Below are 19651 nucleotides of genomic sequence, written 5' to 3'. Positions count from 1 at the left end.
GTCCTTCAAGTCCGTTTACAGTGGAACCTCGTGTTACATACAGTCCTCCTTGCGAACACTTCGGGTTACAGAAGTAGATGCTTCCGGTTGCGAACTTTGCCCTGAGATGCAAGCGGAAGTTGCATGCCGGGAGCACGGCAGCAGGAGGCGCCATTAGTGAAAGCACAGCTCATGTTATGAGCGGTTTTGGCTTAAGAACGGACCTGCAGAACGATTTAAGTTCATAACCGGAGGTACCACTATATTATCAAGTGTCCCCAGACAACTTTTTTTAATGTACACAAGGTTTGGTTTTTTGTTTGTTTGCTTTGCGTTAAAAGGAAATTACTATATAGAGCTTTTTTGTTTTCGTTTTTTTAAAAAAAGACTGTCCAGGCTTTAAGCAGCTGGTAAATTTATGGCTCAAATTATATTTAGTATCTTCAATGCTTCTCACATCATTAGCCATGCACAGGAGCACACTAGACAGAACTGACCAAAACAGCTTCTTCACCCTGAGAACAGCTGGTTGAAAGTGAGTCATCTGATCTGTTCAAAAGGGTCACATGAATAAAATGTAATTTAAAATAGATATATAAAACCATATTGTAGACATAAGGAGGTCTGTTTTTTTGTTCCTCTTTCACAGACAGTTGAATCCCAGATTTATAGGTCAGTACTGATTCACAATAGTTCAAATACATTAATTTCCACATAAAGTTATGTAAAAAGCAAACAATAAAAATAGTAGGTATATATCACACCTGTATTTTAGAGCTTTCACGGGAATCTCTAACACATCGCCTCTGTCATATGGAAGGTGTATAGTTTCACTGTCCACTGCCTGAAACATTCGTTCAGCTTCCTGAAAGTTACACATTATCCAATACATATTTAATTATTTTACTCTACAAGAATGAGGCATGCAAACAAGGCCTTGGATGATTTTCAATGTACTTTAAATACAGAGCGGTGGCCATAACTGTATTTTGGATAGTGCTACATTATAATTGTACAACATAGCATCCTGCCCAGTCACCTACTGACCCCTCCAAGATAAGTCATATTTGGGACACAGAATAGGGGATATTTAAAGAGTTTCGCACAGGTAATGAAGCTTGAGTCCCTTTCTTTCTGGAAACTACTGCCCACGCCATCTGATAAGCCATTTAGAATATCAGGGTATGGGGCCTTCGAGTGCAGTGCCAGCAGCTGCTGTCAACCCACTGGTACCAACAAAATTGGGTATCTGCTGTGATCCATGGGAGTCTGAGGGATCCATCCATCAAACCCTAAAATATGATCTCTAATCCACCATTCTCCCATCACTTGGGATATATAGAGGAAGAGTGGGTTAAGGTTGTTTAAGGAGCATGTTTATGTGGGGAAAGTGTTCCCATAGATGCCTGGTTGGCCACTGCAAGAACATGATGCTTAAGTAGATGAACCACGCCTGAACCAGGAGGTTTTCTTGCTTCTTACAGAAGACCCCAGTCCTCATTGTGCATCTCTTGTTTATAGTAATATTGAGTCAGCACTTGATTCAATGCATGCATGCCCTTGCATATTTAAAGAAGGTTCTGGGTCACAATTTTAAATTTAGTCCATTTAGTCCAGATGAATTTAGGAAGGGGGAATATTCCTGCTCTTGCACTTACAAATGAGATTTTAATTCAATTAAATCAGTGGAGAAACACATCTTCAAGAGCAGTGGCATGCAGACCCCAGAGACAGAGCTATGAGAGCAGGTAGTTCTATTTACCATCACTTGCCCCTCCACTCCATTACCCCAGGAAACTCACTGTATGCTGTAGCTTGAAATTGGGTTTGCAAAGCGCAGTTGATTAATTGCTGAATGGGACACAACCTAAAGGAAGCTCTATCATACTTCATGGCCTGCCCATAAAAGGAAGCTCTGCCATTGGATAGTGAGTTTGTTTGGGCCTTGGGTGAGAATCAAGGTGAAAGGGTGGTGTTCCAGTGTTGAGTGGGGAAGTATAGGAGATAAGGAGAGAAAAAACTGAGGGGTTGGCACTTGCCTCCCAGAGTTCTTTGCTCTCCTGCCTCCATGACATGAAGAGGGTAATACCCAACCCATTTGGGTCATCAAATGGGGTGTGTGGTACAAATCAGTACCAAATTATGCTATTGATATCAAAAAGAAACATTTATGAAATCTTGTTAGCACTTTAATCAGTAACTTGCACTGTGTATTATTTACATCATCTTCCAGTTTGCATTTTGCACTGTGTTGTATCAATTATGTTTTGGGGTTATGTACTGGGTTGCTTTTTCACTGTTTCAGTTTTGATTGTATTTTTATGTACATACGGCAACCTGCACTGGGACATACTGGTGAAGGGCAGGCAAGACATACAATAAATAATAATAATTCATAACGACATGGACACTGCTCCACTCAGGCACAGGAGCTTTTCAGCTCTTGTTTCCAGGGGCAGCTTCACAGATCCTTGAAAAGCCTGCCAAAGTCTTGGGGCACTTCAGAACAACACCCAAAGGAGTAAAATTGCAACTCATTTTTCATATATTTATACAAATTCTAAAACCATACAGGTGACAGATCCATTAAAAACTATAGGAACTATGTTTTACTCTTGCCCCCGCCCCCAAAACCCCCCACTGATTTCAGTTGTTCTTTTTTTGTTATAAATTACAATCACACTTACTTCCTTTGCTTTTTTCTTTTTGTCATCTTCCTTCTTCTTCTTACTTTCTGGCATAAGGTCATCAAGCCAACTGAGCTCCCGTTTGGTGAAACACAAATCCAAAAGTTTGCGAATGAAAACTAGAGCTAAAACCTTGAAAACAACAATTTAAAAACAACAGCTATCACACAAAGATCAGAACACTAATAGAAAGGATAAAACTAATACAGACTGTGTTATACAAGACAAAATTGTATGGTGCAAATTCTTTGTTGAGTTGACACAATATTGAGTTGACACAAATGTATATTCTCAAATACACTATAATTATTTACTTACCATCATAGGAAAAACAACAGCAGCAGCAGATGCTTTAATTGCCCACAAAAGAACGAGACAGGTGAGTTGAACTACCGTAAATACATGAACCTTCCAGAGTGGCACGTAACGCAGATAGATCAAATCAGGCTGATGTTTGGCCGGCATTCCAAACAATTTGATACGGTCAAAAAACTAAATTGAAAAGGGGGAAAAAGTTATTGAACTTTTTTTCATCCTAAAGGGAAAATTAGGAAAGAAAAATGATCAGAAATATAAATTGAAGGGATTGCAAAATTAGGCAGGGTTGCGAATTTGACTGTCCAACTATTGGTCAAATACTTAAAGCATTACTTAATTAGACTGATAACAGAGTTACCCAAGCTGCAAAAACAAACTGAGTAGCATCCAAGTCACACTCTGAGTAGACCAATTAAAATCAATGGACTAAAGTTAGTCAATGCATCTGCTCTGAGTATGATTCAGCCAGAACCCAACCTATGAGAATTTCTAAACAGGGAGTGCCTAACCTGTGGCTTTCCATGCATTACTGGACTACATATCACATTATCCCTGACTACTGGTCATGCAGGCTGGTGGGATGATGGGAACTGAACAGCATCTAGAAGGCACCCTTGTTCTAAACGAATTAATTAATTAATTGTCACTAATATTGTTAAACTCTAAGTGGTTGTGAGCAGTACTCAAGAGACTGGTTCAAGAGTGGAGTACAAACATGACTCCAGGTCAAAGAAAGAGATGCAAGGAACGCTTCCTCCTCAGCTTTAAGCTGCATTAAGCCAATGCCTTTCGCACACTGCTAAAGCCACCTTCTGATGCTTTGTGGGAACAGGCAAATAAGCGTAAGAAAAATAGTGTCCTCTTTCCTTGCAATCCTCAGTCTGCCCGCAGAGTTGCCATCGCACCCAGTTTCCACCAATTTTTGCCTCTACTGCAAAACTCCTTGTTCCAATACCATGCTATGAGCACCCCCCACAACTCTTAGGGGCGACTTTGGGGGGGCTGGGGAGAAATGCCAAGCTATAGTATCTATTTTTCACCTTTCCCCCTCAGATACTGATTAAAATAGAACTTGCCTGGATGCCTTTTAGTGAGGATGCTCCCATGTAAAGAAAAACACCATATAAAACGGGCATTGGAATAAACTGTGGGGAAAAGATCAGCAAGTTCATTAACAGATCAGTGAATGCATTTTCTACCATCTTTATGCTAACAGTTAAGGTAAAGGGACCCCTGACCATTAGCCTGGAGAAGAGGAGGTTAAGGGGTGATATGATAGCCATGTTCAAATATATAAAAGGATGTCACATAAAGGAGGGAGAAAGGTTGTTTTCTGCTGCTCCAGAGAAGCGGACACGGAGCAATGGTTCCAAACTACAAGAAAGAAGATTCCACCTAAACATTAGGAAGAACTTCCTGACAGTAAGAGCTGTTCGACAGTGGAATTTGCTGCTAAGGAGTGTAGTCTCCTTCTTTGGAGGTCTTTAAGCAGAGGCTTGACAACCATATGTCAGGAGTGCTCTGATGGTGTTTCCTGCTTGGCAGGGGGTTGGACTCGATGGCCCTTGTGGTCTCTTCCAACTCTATGATTCTATGATTCTATGATTCTAGGTCCAGTCGTGACCGACTCTGGTGTTGCAGCGCTCATCTCGCTTTATTGGCCAAGGGAGCCGGCGTACAGCTTCCGGGTCATATGGCCAGCATGACTAAGCCGCTTCTGGCGAACCAGAGCAGCGCACGGAAACGCCGTTTACCTTCCCGCCGGAGCGGTACCTATTTATCTACTTGCACTTTGACGTGCTTTCGAACTGTTAGGTTGGCAGGAGCAGGGACTGAGCAACAGGAGCTCACTCTGTCGCGGGGATTCGAACCGCCGACCTTCTGATCGGCAAGTCCTAGGCTCTGTGGTTTAACCCACAGCGCCTTATTTATCAAAGTCACAGCCTTGAGCACTGCATCCAATTAGGGAAAATGCATGATTCAACAACAATTAACTATGAATGTGTGTTTAACAGAAAACTTAGGGCTCGTCCACACGTTTGCTTGTCCTGTGCCAGGAAAGCATGGGTCCGAGTGATTTCCGCTTTCTAGGCACAGATCCAAGTGGTTTTTCATTTGTCCTGCCGGTTTCCCCGCAGAAAAACCAATCGATGTCTGTTCTGATTCAGCGCAAACAGTAGGTTTTCTCAGGACAAAGCATCAGAATAAGTGGACGAGCCATTAAAACCCATCTGAACTCAGAATAATGAACTTAGCACAATATAAAAAACATACTATAGGTACACTTTTCATGCTTAACACATGATTTTCTACTGAGATTGGTTGGATATGGCGAGAGGCATGTTCATATCATTGAAGCCATACCACTGGGACTTTTAATACTGTTTTACTAGCATGTTCAGCCTACATAATGTTACGGAATAAACTTTTTTTTCTTACCTTTAATACAGATGTCATAAATACAGATAGCCCCATCAACACAAAGATCATTAATCCTGTCACTCTCTGCTCACGAATTCCCAGGAACTTTGGCTGCTCCCCAGGAGCAGAACACTCGGATTCTACTTTTAAACTGTTGACATGACTTATAGAAAGAACAGTTGCAGCCACAAACCAAGGCAAGCCCATAATTGAGCATATACCTAACATCATGCCAACCATGAGCAGATCGAGATGATATCCACCACCTTTCTGTTGAGTCAAACACAAACATGTTTCATAGCAAATATGCACATATTCAGGCAACAATACTTTTTAAAAATTTCGACACAGACATCTGGAGTATTCCAATTGCTACATATTCATAATGGAAAATATTTAGCATATAAAACCTAAACACACTGAATCCAGTGATCTATAGAAGAAAAATGTATGGTAACAAAACATATGTTTTTTCAAGTCAATATGGTATAAAAATAACCCAAAAAGTATGAAAATCAGAACACACTGCTATGACTGAAGATCTTCAGAATAATTAATAAAAAATACACGGCTTTAAAAGAGTTTCACCCAGGATAAATGGTGCAATTTATATATAAAAAATGGGTCTGATTACAAATAGCTTTATCCCACTATCTGAATACAAGATTTTTGCCTCCATCTTCAGCATTTTATAAACCTTTGCAAAGTATACAGAGGAAGTTACTATTTCAGAAACTAGGTTAACTTTTGTATTTACAATGAGGAAACATAATTAAAATTTCACCTTGAGTTTATGTTCTTTCCTGTTTATGATAACTGCTGTAATTTGCTGGTCCATAAAAATAAGAATGGTGCAGAGTAAAGCAGGAACTGCAGCTATTACAAGTGTCCACCAAGGATTAGGTCCTAGCGGATCTATGAGCCATCCCCGATCACTTCGTGTGGGCTTGTGGGGGGGGGGGAAACAGAGGTAACAAAAGGACTAAGTACTTCTTCCTTATAGATTAGACATGTATGTTAATTCCAAAGTTGTTATGCATACTATTTGCTAACATTTCCCAAAAATTCAAAGTTTAAAAGATTAGTTAGAATAATTTTTAAAACAAGTAGTACTGTGTAACATTTGAGTTTTAATTATATTTGTGGCATGATCCTGCATTGACAGGGCCTTTCTACTTCAGAAGCCACCTAATGTCCTTGTATTCAGGATAATAAACTATCAAAGTTTAGTAACAGTTCAATCCTGTGCATGTTTACTCTAACACAAAAACTCATAGGACTGTGCTGTAACAAAGCGGAAGTAGGACCGTTTTGCATGAAGTCACACTACTGGGATGCAGAATACCAAAAAAGTGTGTGAGCTAATGAGCATTTACTCAAGTTGAGAGCCTTACTGCATTCAATGAGACCTGTTCCCCAAATTTACAAAATGAGAACTAAAGATAAAAATACAAAAACACAAAACTGATTACTATAGCACTAATCATTGTGCATATCTAAGCACAGTGGAAGAAAATACAAATTTCAAGTGCATGAGCCCAAAACCTAAATCAAATCTGTCAATTCCAGTTCTGTCACAATATACATTTCACTCGATCTAGCTTCTAAACAGTGCTAGTATAATAGGTTGACTTCTCATTAAAAAACTACCATAAATAGAGTTGATTCCTAGTGAAAAGTTAGCCATTTTGGCAGCAGTATTTAAAGAATTCCATTTCAGATTCAGCATTATTATTATTATTATTATTATTATTATTATTATTATTCTTACTTCAAATTTTTCAGGCACATGAAGTTTAGGAGAAGGAACTCCAACAAGATAATCAATGAGAACCATGATGACTATTGTCAAAAATACAGCAAAATCACTTATTGTAGACCGCACCTAAAAAGAAAGAATATACTGGTTGCTGTTTTTTTTAAAAAATGCAAATTAATGCTATTTGCCACAGTGACAGGGATTGTCAAATAATTAATCATTCGGAAGTAGTTTAATACAAATGTATACTTACTGAAACCTAGCAGCATATAAACTTACTCTAAAAGTTGAAAGTAAGTTAAATGGGAATCTCATTATCTTCAAGAAGAGATTTCTTCTGGATGAACAATCAGATTTATGATATTCCAGGACCAAAATTTAAAACCTTAAATCAACATTTTCCTAATCTTAGTCTCCTTGCAATTAATTCTGTGTTGTTGCAAAAAAACCCCTCAGATATCTATTATTTACAGAAACAAAATATCCAGTTAGATCATTTAAAATCTCCTTTCATCTAACAATTTCAATCTGATCTCTACAGAAATGAGCAATATATAATAAAGCATACTCAGCCTCTCCAATTTCAAAAGGACATACACGTGCAGCAAAAGGAATAACGTGAAATCTTCCTTGTATCAGCACAGAAGATAAAACACTGAACCACTTTATTGTTAATGCATGCCTATATTTAGGAACAGTTAACACTAAGTAGGGTGGGACTTTTACATTTTTTGGATGCCTTTGCTGCTATTTATTCTAAGATGATGTGCTTAAGATAGCACCGCGATTGTGGTTTTCTCTGATCAGGATTATTTTAGCATTTGAGTGCTCACCCAAAACACAATTAATCAAAAAAATCCTATTCGTATCTAATTTAACTGCATTGGGTGTGTGACTGTGCCACAAAGCCAAAAAGTTGCTTTGCCTCTTATGTTTGTATCACTGATCAATCTTTTAATAATTACCAATTTAAATGGTACTGCCGTTTTGTATTGCATATTACAAATGCAAAGCTTGGCTAAGAGCTGGTGATAGTGTTGAAACTGTAGGGTTTTTTACTCAACTAGAACAATTAACTATGGGTTGAAATAGCTTTAACCAATGATAAGTATGGTTAATTCAACTCCTCTCCAAAGCAAAACTTTGGAACAATTAATTAAAGAACACTGCATCCTCATCAGTCCTTACAATAGTTACTGCCACAAGCTTGTCCCATATAACACATTTACATGGGTGATCCTGAACTTTTCAGTTCTATACACATTGGAGGATATTTACTCAAATGGGTTAGTTTCTCATCTAACATGCACAAATGAGCCATTAAGTTGCATAGTTGATTAAACCCAGAACCTGTGTCATCTTTGGACTTGCATGCACCAGAAAACCCTCAAAATGAATAAATGCTACCACAATTACCTTGGTGGGGAAATAGCGCTTGGTCTTGAACTGCTTGAGGAAAGAGGAAAGGAAAAACGTTGTAAAGAACAGTATGACGGACCAAAAAAGAACATCTGGGAAATATGGACCATGGTGGCCGCAGGCTGATCCAACAAACACGCCATGAAGATCTGTACATTGCTGTAAATCAAACCATGCAGAAATGCAAATTAGATGAACTGTTCGCATCTGCGATTAAACTTGCACCTGCCCTCTTTAAATGTATAGAGGAATCAACAGATCCAAACTCTGAGGGAATACAGACAATTAGGCATCACCTGGCAAGAGGATCTGATCCTGTGCAGTGCCACTTTGCAAATGCTTTCCTATAGGAGCCATAGTGTTGAGCCTACCTTCTTCCAGGAAGAGGCAGCTACCTGTTATTAGGTACATCTTGGCCTTTTCTTGCTGTTTTTCCACCCTGCCTGCCTCTCCTTGCTGCCTGATGCCCTTCCCTCTGACAGCCTGGGCCATCCAAGCTGACTCAAAGCAATCTGTGACTGTTTATATCCAACTCATCCAAGGCCCATGGTCCTCCAAATATGTCTCCAGTTTGGCTCGAGGCTCAGCTGAATCCAACGTACAACCCAAATATCAAGTGTTATGGCTTCATCATGTCTACAAAGCAGTAAACTGGACTGTATTTGAACAAAAAACTCAACTTAAAGCATCTTTATGTTTCAAAAATGGGGAACTGTCAGGAACATTTTCATTTTCTATACTCTACATATTTTTGCATTATGTAAGAAACTAGGTTGAGACTGCTGCAAAGAGCAAGCTAGCTAACTGGATTCAACAAAATATCATCCATGATTAATTTTAAGCTCAAAGATTGTATAACAGATGAAGCAACTTGCTTTTCACTAAACATCTAATGATATAATGTTCCTTTTCCCATCTTGCCCTCTATAACCTCCTTCATACTTATAAAAACACATACAAGGGGAGCCAATGGATTCTTTAAGAGTTTTAAAAAATAGTTTTAAGTAGTGAAAAATCATGATACATGATGAGAGACCCCAAATTTATTTCCATTATTTATTTCAATAATATTTTCCTTCTCTGCCTGGAACTTCTATGCATGGCAAGATCAAAAGCAGGTCTCAGACACATGGAAACCTACCACTCCAGACTTTTCACTGGCAATTTCTGAAGCTGGAAGATACTATATTTCTGAAATATACAAAACTATCCTTGCCCCCAAACAGGAAAACAAACTGAGAAGCAGCAGAGGGAATCATTCCCTTGGAACCAATGCACCAATTATCGTCTTATGTCCTGCCTACTGTTCCATCAATGATTAATTATTTGTTGGACATCTGCATAAGTGGGGAAAGAGTTTAACTGATTAATTGTTCAAAAGCCAGACAGTTCAGAATCTAAATTGGCAGCCCTGATCTCAAGTCAGTACAACAATATAGAGAGTGAAGGATTAAGACTCATGTGTGCCAAGTTATTTCAGACTATTTAGACTAGTTCTACAGCACCTCTCAAGATACTCACTTTAACTGTGAGGTTAGACCATGGTATAGTATCCACAGATTTGTTGGCTGTCATCCACTGCGCTACTGTTTCATTGGTGGGGTCTGGAGGCTCTGCACACACACATCTGACAAGTTTAAAATTTCAGTATTTCAATCAGTATGTTTCATCTTGCTGCTATAAACATTTACAATATCTAGCCTGACATTATTAAACCAGGAAAAAAATGACAATTAAATGAAAATTTATCATGATATAATGTGAATGCTTGAAAAGTATGAAGTACAGAATAACAAAATTGGTTTAACAAAGTAGCCTAAGATTGATCCTGAAAATATCATTTTCTTTTCAATGGTTAAAATATTAAAAGGCAGCCAAAGAGAATGAAAAGGGAAACGACATGGATGCTAAAGAATGGCAAGAAATTTTATTTCTTATCCTAAGAAATAAAATGCTTTTTGATCCTCAGAACCGATGGAAAGTGAGGGAGAATATAGGCATGGAAAACAACATTGTTTCCATGTTCTGCTGTATACAATAGAACATCAGGAAATAACTCATGTCAAATAGGCAGATGAACTACCAGTTTAATCTAGTACAGCACAGTGTATTTTATTAAGAAAGCCAAACTTACGAATACAATGTCAATTTATTCAGGTCATTGTCCCTGTTGAATTCATACATTTCTCCCAACTGAAAAAGCTTTTCCAGTGCTTCATATATGAATATTATGCAAATAAGAGCAGCAAAAGCCTCCTCAGTAAATCGAGTGATGTAACACACAAGGCTGCTTGCATCAGTTGCCACTAACAATATGCATAAAAATGCTGTCCACAGACCAATGCTGGTTCGTAGAGAGAGATAAGAAAGTCCATAGTCCCTATTGAAAGAAGAAATATGGATTCAGTAAAACTAAATATAATGCAACAAGAGACACAAGTTTGACAATATCCTGGGTTTGGATCTGTCTCCATCTGTTAATGCTTATGCCATAATGAATGTGTTAAGGTGGCGCAAGACTCTATTGTTTTTACCATTTCAGTATTATTAGCTGTATTTTTGCTATCATGTTTTTATTATAATTTTGTGTGCTCTTTTAAAGTGTATTCTTGTACCTTGAGGTTTTGGTGATAACAATGTCATTCATTTATAACTTCATGTCTAAAGAATCAAAATTGTAATTAGTGAGAAGGCTTTACCATCTGATTCCAGAAAGGTCATTCTATCTGCCTTTAGTGTCAACTTCAGATTCCTCTGATGCAGCAACACTGAACATAGCATAATGGTTTCTGGCTACCATTCAGATATCTAATTTCAGAAGTAAACATTGCTAGGTGTCCTTGTACCTACTTTCACTTTCAAGCGTCAAACATAAAAAAATAATCTTTCAAGAAAAAAATGCAATGGTATGCAACTATATCTTGTGAATAAAAGTTCACTTACTTGCAGAATTTAAATAATATTTTCTCAAATACTAGGACAGGTCCAGTGCTCCCCAATATTGTCAGAGGTTGCCCAGCAAATAGTGAATAGGCAATCCCAGTTAATGATGCTCCAAATAAAGATTCTATTGCACTCTGAGGGGAGGAAAGAAACATGTGATTCCCAGAACATAAGATTCAACAATTCAGCTGTATGCACATTGATTTATAAACAGCAGCAAGAACGATGAAAGCATTATAACCATCATCGGCTGTAATACAGTTTTAAACTAGAAATGTCACTTAGCAGTATCATGGCCAGAATTCAAGGTGCTTAGAAGTAGTAAAACTATCCAAAAACAAGGGGAATAAGTTACTCATTTGGCATGCTAAGGAAGAAAGGCACATGTCAACAAATATAGCACACAAATTCAGGAGAAAAAGGATAAATAAAGGGTCTTCTCCTGTATAAAGTATGTTGCAACAAACCTGTACCCAAATTGAATACGATGTGCTCTACTATATTCGAACTCTCATGACACAACAATGAATGAATGCAACTCAGCAATGATGATTAAACATAAATGGGGGGAAACATGGGCACAAAAAATAAATGGAGAAGAAAGTCATCATCCCACCTGGTAATGCATTTTCTCAATTACAACATACTGTAATTGTCTGGCTATTTTCTTAATAAGTTTTCCAATACGGCACCCCCTGGGATGTTATCCATTTACAGGAAACGACAAGATTAATTTTGGTACTTTAAGACAAACTAATCTAAAAATGCATGGGGGAGGCAACACTATTTTTCCTTTACGTAATTAATTGCAAGGTATTCAAAACTATTTAAGGTAATTATGGGGCAAACACAATACACTAGCCCTAGGCCTTTTGTGGCGAATGGCAGTAGCAGCCAATGAGGAGGGTTTCCTTAGCGTTGATGGCAACCCAGTCAGATGGGCAGGGTACAAATAATAAAATAATAGCAATTGTTGTTGTTGTTTATTTGTTTGGTTTAGAGCACTTTGTGCCCCCGCGGACCACACACATTGGCTGGCAGCAGCTGGTGCAGCAGCAGGAGTGGACCCTCTTGCTCTCCCAGGTTCCCAACTCCATGAGTCACTGCCACTTACCAAGATGGGGAGGGGCAAGGTGCAGAGAGCTCAGCATAGTGCAATGAGTGGTGGAGTATCAGATTATCTCCACTGCCACCTGCTGCATCACAGAGTTCCCCCGACCCCTCCTGGTAAGCAACAGTGCCCCATGGTGTTGGGAACATGGGAGAGCAACAGGAGCCCACTGTTAGCTAACATGTGCGACCCCAATCTCTTTAAACATCTGAAGGGGGCTACAGAGTGCACTAAAAGCCATTAACGTTAAGGGAACCTAAAACTCAACAGGAGAGATACGCCAAAATAGCTCAAAACTGAACCATCTGAAAATGATATATGGAATGGTATCTTGAATAAATGTAAGGTAACCGAGAACATGCGTTTTGTTTGTTTGTTACGAATGAGTTATAGAAGAAAATGAAAAAGCAGGCCCACAACCAGCAAAGTTCATTGTTTACCACTTAATGTAGCACAAGATCAATCTAATCCTTCAGATGTTAACCATAACCTAGTCTTGGGTTGATCAATGCATTAACCTTGGTTTCTCTAGGCAGGATGGCAACAGCGGGAGCACTGTGGAAGTGACAGCCTCTGGAGATGTGGGGAAGTGGTGTGAACACAAGTGTGTACCTTACAAGTCAGTTACTGTGCTTGAACACATGTGTGCAGTAGCTAATTTAATATATTCACTGATGCACACCAAGCAACTGAAGGCAGCAAACAATCCCAGACAGCTAAAAGAAAGAAGGCATTTTTCAATTTACATGCAGGAGGTACATATTTTTAAACCAGCTGCTTGAGAACATGCTTAACTAGTATTTCAGAGCCAATGCTATAAGCCTTTTCTAACAGTTACTACACCTCATTATTCCATGTTACTAAAAGTGGATTGTCCACAAGCAAATACAACAGGGAGCTTTTTGTTTTGTTTTGTTTTTGAAAGGGCCACAGTAATGTAGAAGAAAATTATATAAATGTTCAAGTTATGTAAAAAAAACTAAGTCAAGTCTAACAAAGGGGAAGCATTAGTACTGTATGAAAATGTGAATACCTGTTATGGAAAGCAATACCGACACTTTCAATACATATAAAAACAAATTTCAAAATTACAGACATTTATACTGTGAAGGCAGATTTACAATGAAATATTTACGTGAAAAGTTTTTAAGTGTTCCATTAATTTTAACCCCCATTAGATCAGCTGTTATAATGGCCTATACATTCGAAATCATCATCAGTAAAAACAGGATGGTTAAGGTCACAAAAAATAAAATTCAATGTCAAAAACAATTAAGAATTTAGTTAATTTGTACAACTGCAAATAAAGTGGGGCAGTTATTTTCAAGAAGACCAAACATTTTACACACATATATATGTATTTAAACATCAACAAATTCTTATAGAGGAAAGCAGCTTCAGGAGTGACGACTGGAGTAGAGAAGGGCTGATGAAAGGTGTTTCACCCTTTCCCTTTACATTACTTTTCCACTGCAACACAGTAGTGCCCCACCTGCCCCCGCCAGGCAGTGAAATGCATCTGGGACCCGGGGGGGGGGGGAGAAAGTGGCGAAGTTGGTTGGGCATAGTTGCAGCAAAGAGTGGTGGACAGAGACAAGGTTAAGCACCTTTTCACCACTTTTCTGCTCCAAACAATTCCTCCCTGAAACAGTTTTCTCTAACAAAAGTGCCCATCTAGATTTTATCACACACATGTGCGACATTTAGGATAGCTCAGAGTACTTAGTTCTACATTTCTCTTTCCAAAAACTTTTTTTAAAAAGGCATTCTTTTTATAGGTCTACTACCCAATAAAACAACCAAGCTATCCGAAACATCAGCCTTGAGCAGAAAATCAAGGTGGGTCCAAAGGCGGGTGATCCAATAGCCTTTCCACAGCCAGTTTAAGGCCTCTTTAAAATAAAGACAATGCAAGCTGTTTTCCAATCCATGAAACGATTCATCAAGACAGAGTAATTTTTACCTTAACTGTGCGTCTTCTCCTGTTCATACACACATTTTTATCCATGTTTTCCAGTTAATATTTGAGGAACATTTAATAGGGGGCAAGGCTAATCAAATGCTGTGGCTAAAGGTCTTCAAATAAAGGTAGGAATAAAGGAGACAAATGAACACAGTCACTTGCCTCTGAAAATCTAAACGCCTGGCTACTACCATTCTTTGTACTCACTATTCTGCCTTCTGTAGCTTCTCCAAGGAGCCCTCCAAAAGTGATTACAGGAGACATACAGGCACAGTATAGGAAAAGAATCGAGGCCAGGCACTGCAGACTTAATGCATCCTTGAAGTCACTCAAGAAAAAAGGTGCTTTCCTTTTGATGTCAAGTATCAAACCACCAAAAAGCCTAAATAGGTGAGATGAAACTCGTCAAACTGTACACTAAAGGACTCCAGAACGCTTAAAACTATGGGATACACAAGACTGACAGTGCAGATTTTTTTTAGCACAAAGTAGCCTTATTTCATATACTCCAAACCTATTGACAATTACAAACTGCAAATGTACCATTTTAATCTACTCATTTTCAGTACCTAAAGTAAACTTAGTTGATATTCTGTTTTTAATGCTGGCAGATAATTTGTGTATAATGGGCTAGACATTGAAAAAAGCTTGGAAAATATTCAGTATCCCTACCTGAATGTAACATTGATCAAGATATTTTACATCTAACATCTGCTGAAAATCTGTAGGACTTCTGTTTCCCTGCATTTGCTCTTATGGACCAGCCACCCCTCTTAATTCTTTTTAGCAAAACATACTTTTACATAAGTTGATGCAACCCACAGCTTTGTGGATATTTTAAAACTCCATGGGCATGGTCTGTACTTCGCACAAAAGTGGTCATTAATGCTCTCGTTAACAGATGGGAGTAGATGCAACAGAACAAAATATTTCAGATTTGTGTTAGTCTCAGTTCAAAGTGTTTGGCATTTATTCCTTAAAGGTTTTACAAATTGTCCTAGCAGTGCTATGTAAATGATCCAGGCAGCTTACAATAATATTAAGAAATGCAAAAATATACAGAAGACAGTAATATCAGAACTGTGCTTACACTGCACTAAAGAACTCAAAATTCTGCACTTCAGTTTTCCCCCCATACATCTTTAAAACCATCAGTTGGCTCTTGCCAACCCATGGAAATAACTCGCTTTCTCATCTCTGAATTGTGACATTTTACCATGCATGACACATTCACTTTTCAGCCTCTTTTTGAAATGTTAAAGATCCAAAAGTTATTTTTAATAAAAAAAACTGAATGTTCTCAGGGTGACAAATTCTGCAGCCAGTACCAAGTTCTGTGCTTATACCCAGGTTGCACTGAATTGTGGAATATATACAGCTCTGGGCAACTAATTAAAAGGCAGGGGTTCTATACAGCAGCAGAAACTATAAAGAGAAATCTCAAAATATTTAAGGAAAATGGAAATAAGCGTCAAACATTTGATAGCACTGGTATACTGGATTCAAAATATATTGGGAATAATTAACTTTGGTCGCAGAAAAACATTCTTAGAAAGAAAGCCATTTGAATCTCCATTAAAATAACTATTACACAAGAAATGTGTCTATGTACATTTTTATACTCACAGAGTGTAATTAAATTAAAAAATTAAAGCACAGTATGCTATCATTTTTGTGCATTTCAATAATGTTCCTCAATGAACAACTTTTGTGAAAAGCCATCTAAATGCCTTAAATCTTTCATTTTTCATAGCTACCCATTAACTGTATTTGATAAAGCTTACTGATTTGTAAATCTGTAGTCAGATACATATTCAACAGTTGCTTTTTAGAGAGAAAAAAATTCAAATTGGCAAAGAGAATTTTCTTTGAAACTGACTTCTTCTATCTCAGAAAGCTTTTCCTTTCTGTGAATTCTGCCAAGAGGGACAATAGGGGACATCACTAATGTTTCCATGTCTAGGAAATCACTGTGGTTTTTCTTTACAAAATCTTTTGACTATCTAGCCCACTATATACAACTTTTGGTTTTAAACCATATCTATGGCAAATGTAAGACTTTGAGCACTGTTTCAGTTTGAAAATAAATTTGGGTAAGGCATTGACACATTCTCTATTCTTCCCCGAAGCATACTGAAGAATACTGCCATAGTATTAAGTGCCTAAAACAGGCCAACGGTGGAAACTAAACATTACGAAATATATATTCTGCAAATTTCTAAAGCAGTAAGGATTTAGATTTCTACTTCTTTAATATTGCTAGAATTTAAGCAAACACCACACACCTTCCAGTCCTCTGTAGTTCAGGTCCAGCATGATGGCCTTCTTCAAGAGACTCTCCAGGAGAAGCAGCTCCATTTGGAAATTTAGGTATCTTCCGTTTTTCCTGTATCAAGGAAATGCATGAAAAGATTGCATTAAGGTCAAACCACAACAGCAAGCACAATTTCAAGCTCTCTCCCTCGCACCTAAGGAAAGGCCTACACACTGAGCATGTGTTGCTATTTTCCTGCCAAACTCAAAAAGTATTTTTCAAAAAGCAGCGTTAATTATTCACTGAGAAATTATTCTGCAACACTTAACATGGCTCAGAGAGAAAAATCTTTTGATTATTAAAAACTTTAGCTACCATTAACTATGCAAGGAGATAAGTTTACAAGAGGGGAAAAAACCAAACTTTTTGCTTCATTCTAAGTAATTATTATTTTTGTATCAGAACAGGTGATTAGCATGGCATTATCTAGGGAGAAATTCTCTACACAGAAACCATTTAGTTTAAAAAAAATACTATTTGCAGAATTCGCTTCATCAAAGCAACTAGACACATTCAATTCACTGTTTAGTCCATCCTGTATCATGAGCTCAGGATAATCAAACACACTTTGCAGCGTTCAGATACTGAACATAGCATGTTTTCCTTCAAAGTTAGGAGCTAACATTTAGCCACCTCTCTCACAAAAGGATTAGCAGTTCCATGAAGTGCTTTTCAGTTTCAACCAGCACTTTTTCATTCTGTGTGTATCTCATGCAGTTTTGACATTTTTTTAGCTGTCTGCATATCCCACCTATGTCCTGTCACACCACTACACTCTTTTACGGTGCCCTTCACTAGAAAAGTTCTTACCTGAGAAGGAACACTTTTGGGTGGCTCAATTCGAATAGATGGATCCCACTCTCCTGGAGGCAGAACTGTTACTTGATCTAAAAATTCATCGATTCCAGAGAGCAGATCATTTCGGTCTTTAGCTTTATAAGCAACATCATGGAAAACCTTTATAAAATATATACACACTTATATTTGATTTCCTGACATGGTGAAACTCTTCTCTAAGAGGCTGGAAAGGCATCACAGTTATTATTTTAAAAGGCTCAAATAAATAACTTGTTTCTATACTCAGTTCTACATGCAAATATACATATGATCAGCTTTCAAATGCATGCTCAAGACACAAGTTATGTGTGTGCGCTTATGTACACATACACCTGTTTGCATGGACAATGACATTTCAAGCCTATAATATTGATATTTAAACATAGTAAGCATCTGTCAAAGTTTCAGAGTAGCAAGGAAAGGAAAGTTCATAAAGACTGCAGTTCTATACACACTTACATGGGAATATGTCCTGTTGTAGCTAACATGCATAGGATTGTACCACAAGGAGGAAGGAACAGTGAAAAATCTAAGAGCATTATTGTGAGATGTATATAGCTGTCAGATTTCACAAAAATGGTGCTTTCAATTTCACACACACAGCTTTAGGAATTTATCAAAAACGCAACATGACACATTTCACTGCACCATTCATAAATTCGTGCTTATGGTAAACATACTCGTTCCATAGCTATTTCCTTCAATCACCATATAATCATTAGCCATGCCAAGTTCTACTCGAATGAAGATGCCATTCAGATTTTTAAGTGAATACTTTGAACAGATACAGGATGCTTAGTACTCACGTCATCTGTCATAAGTGTTGCTATTGATCGACCAATCTCATGGTATTGCGGCGCTTTGCCTGCTGGACCCAGCAAAAGAAAAAGGAATCTGTGGAAGAATGAAACAGACTACAAGAAATCAGACATTAGAACTATGATAAGCTTATTTTTTTAGCATCAGTGATCAGTGAAGACATGTCAGGTGCTGTGAGAAAGCATAAATATGGAACTGGAGGGCTGCCCAGTGTCTAGCTCAGTTAGTGGCAGCAGATTACCATTTCCATTTATTTATTTTTAAATGAAATAAAATGTACCTACAGTATTTCACACCAATGCAGAAAGTAAAAAACAACAACAAGGAGGTGGCAGCAAAGGAAGTATTTCTCAGTTAAGAATTTCTGCCTGAAAAGCTTAGAGTCAAAACCGTATTATACAAATACAAAATTCCAGCTTTATTATATGTAAGATTTTCCTTACCGGGTAGGAACAGGAACTTCCGTAAGGCCTGAGAGAAGTACAGCGGGGGCCAGCCTCACAAAAGCAATAATTGGTCTCTCCAAAAAATCCACTTCTCCCACCAACACATTTGATGCCTCTGCACCTATGGGAATCTTCCTCATAAAATTCATATCTACCTATTTACAAGGATTAAAAATAGCTACTTAGTTTACAGTTGATTAATGCCAAAAGTGTTTCTAAAACTAGGATTAATGGTATGTGACTGTTGTGAACAGAACACTATGGTGTTGCTACAGGAACAAATGTGTGTCAGAAGAAGCTTCAGAAATACATTTATAATGTAACCATATCTGCACACATTGTTGCATATTTTAGTATAAATATTTAAACACAACTACTTTTTTAAAAAAACAGTTTTTATTATTGGTATCTACAAATATCACTAAAAAGTCACTGCAGTTATATACAAAGTTCTTTCATTTTATAAAATCAGCCTGAGGGGAAAAACTAGATTTGGAGAAGTATCTATTGATATATATATAAGGTTTATTAATAAATTAATTGTGCAAACTGTGTATATAATTACAGAAGAATACCACCATATTGTACAGCACATGAACTATCGGTTCACATACAGACAGATACACAAAGATCAC

General features: G+C 37.8%; 1 protein-coding gene across 12 annotated transcripts in view; it reads right to left on the bottom strand.

Annotated features, from left to right (window-relative positions):
* The window catches only part of SLC4A7 (solute carrier family 4 member 7), a 65518-nt gene that overhangs the window by 8092 nt on the left and 37775 nt on the right, over positions 1–19651 (bottom strand). For 10 of the 12 annotated variants that reach the window (XM_083577639.1, XM_083577643.1, XM_083577645.1 and 7 more), the window contains 16 exons: positions 19014–19171; positions 18558–18645; positions 17725–17871; positions 16886–16986; positions 14808–14982; positions 11527–11660; positions 10718–10963; positions 10105–10210; positions 8581–8742; positions 7177–7290; positions 6190–6351; positions 5424–5675; positions 4061–4129; positions 2985–3158; positions 2667–2798; positions 744–844 (listed from right to left, as the gene is read on the bottom strand). In XM_083577639.1, the coding sequence (XP_083433765.1) occupies positions 744–844; positions 2667–2798; positions 2985–3158; positions 4061–4129; positions 5424–5675; positions 6190–6351; positions 7177–7290; positions 8581–8742; positions 10105–10210; positions 10718–10963; positions 11527–11660; positions 14808–14982; positions 16886–16986; positions 17725–17871; positions 18558–18645; positions 19014–19171 (2321 nt within the window). Of the gene's footprint in view, positions 1–476; positions 529–743; positions 845–2666; positions 2799–2984; positions 3159–4060; positions 4130–5423; positions 5676–6189; positions 6352–7176; positions 7291–8580; positions 8743–10104; positions 10211–10717; positions 10964–11526; positions 11661–14807; positions 14983–16885; positions 16987–17724; positions 17872–18557; positions 18646–19013; positions 19172–19651 lie in introns of all 12 variants that reach the window. The other 2 variants (XM_083577648.1, XM_083577642.1) reach the window with 1 other exon arrangement.

This window comes from Podarcis filfolensis (assembly GCF_964270895.1).
Source record: "Podarcis filfolensis genome assembly, chromosome: 12".
NCBI lineage: Eukaryota > Metazoa > Chordata > Lepidosauria > Squamata > Lacertidae > Podarcis > Podarcis filfolensis.
Note: the sequence above shows the minus strand (reverse complement) of the source record. Positions and strands in the feature narration are given on the sequence as shown.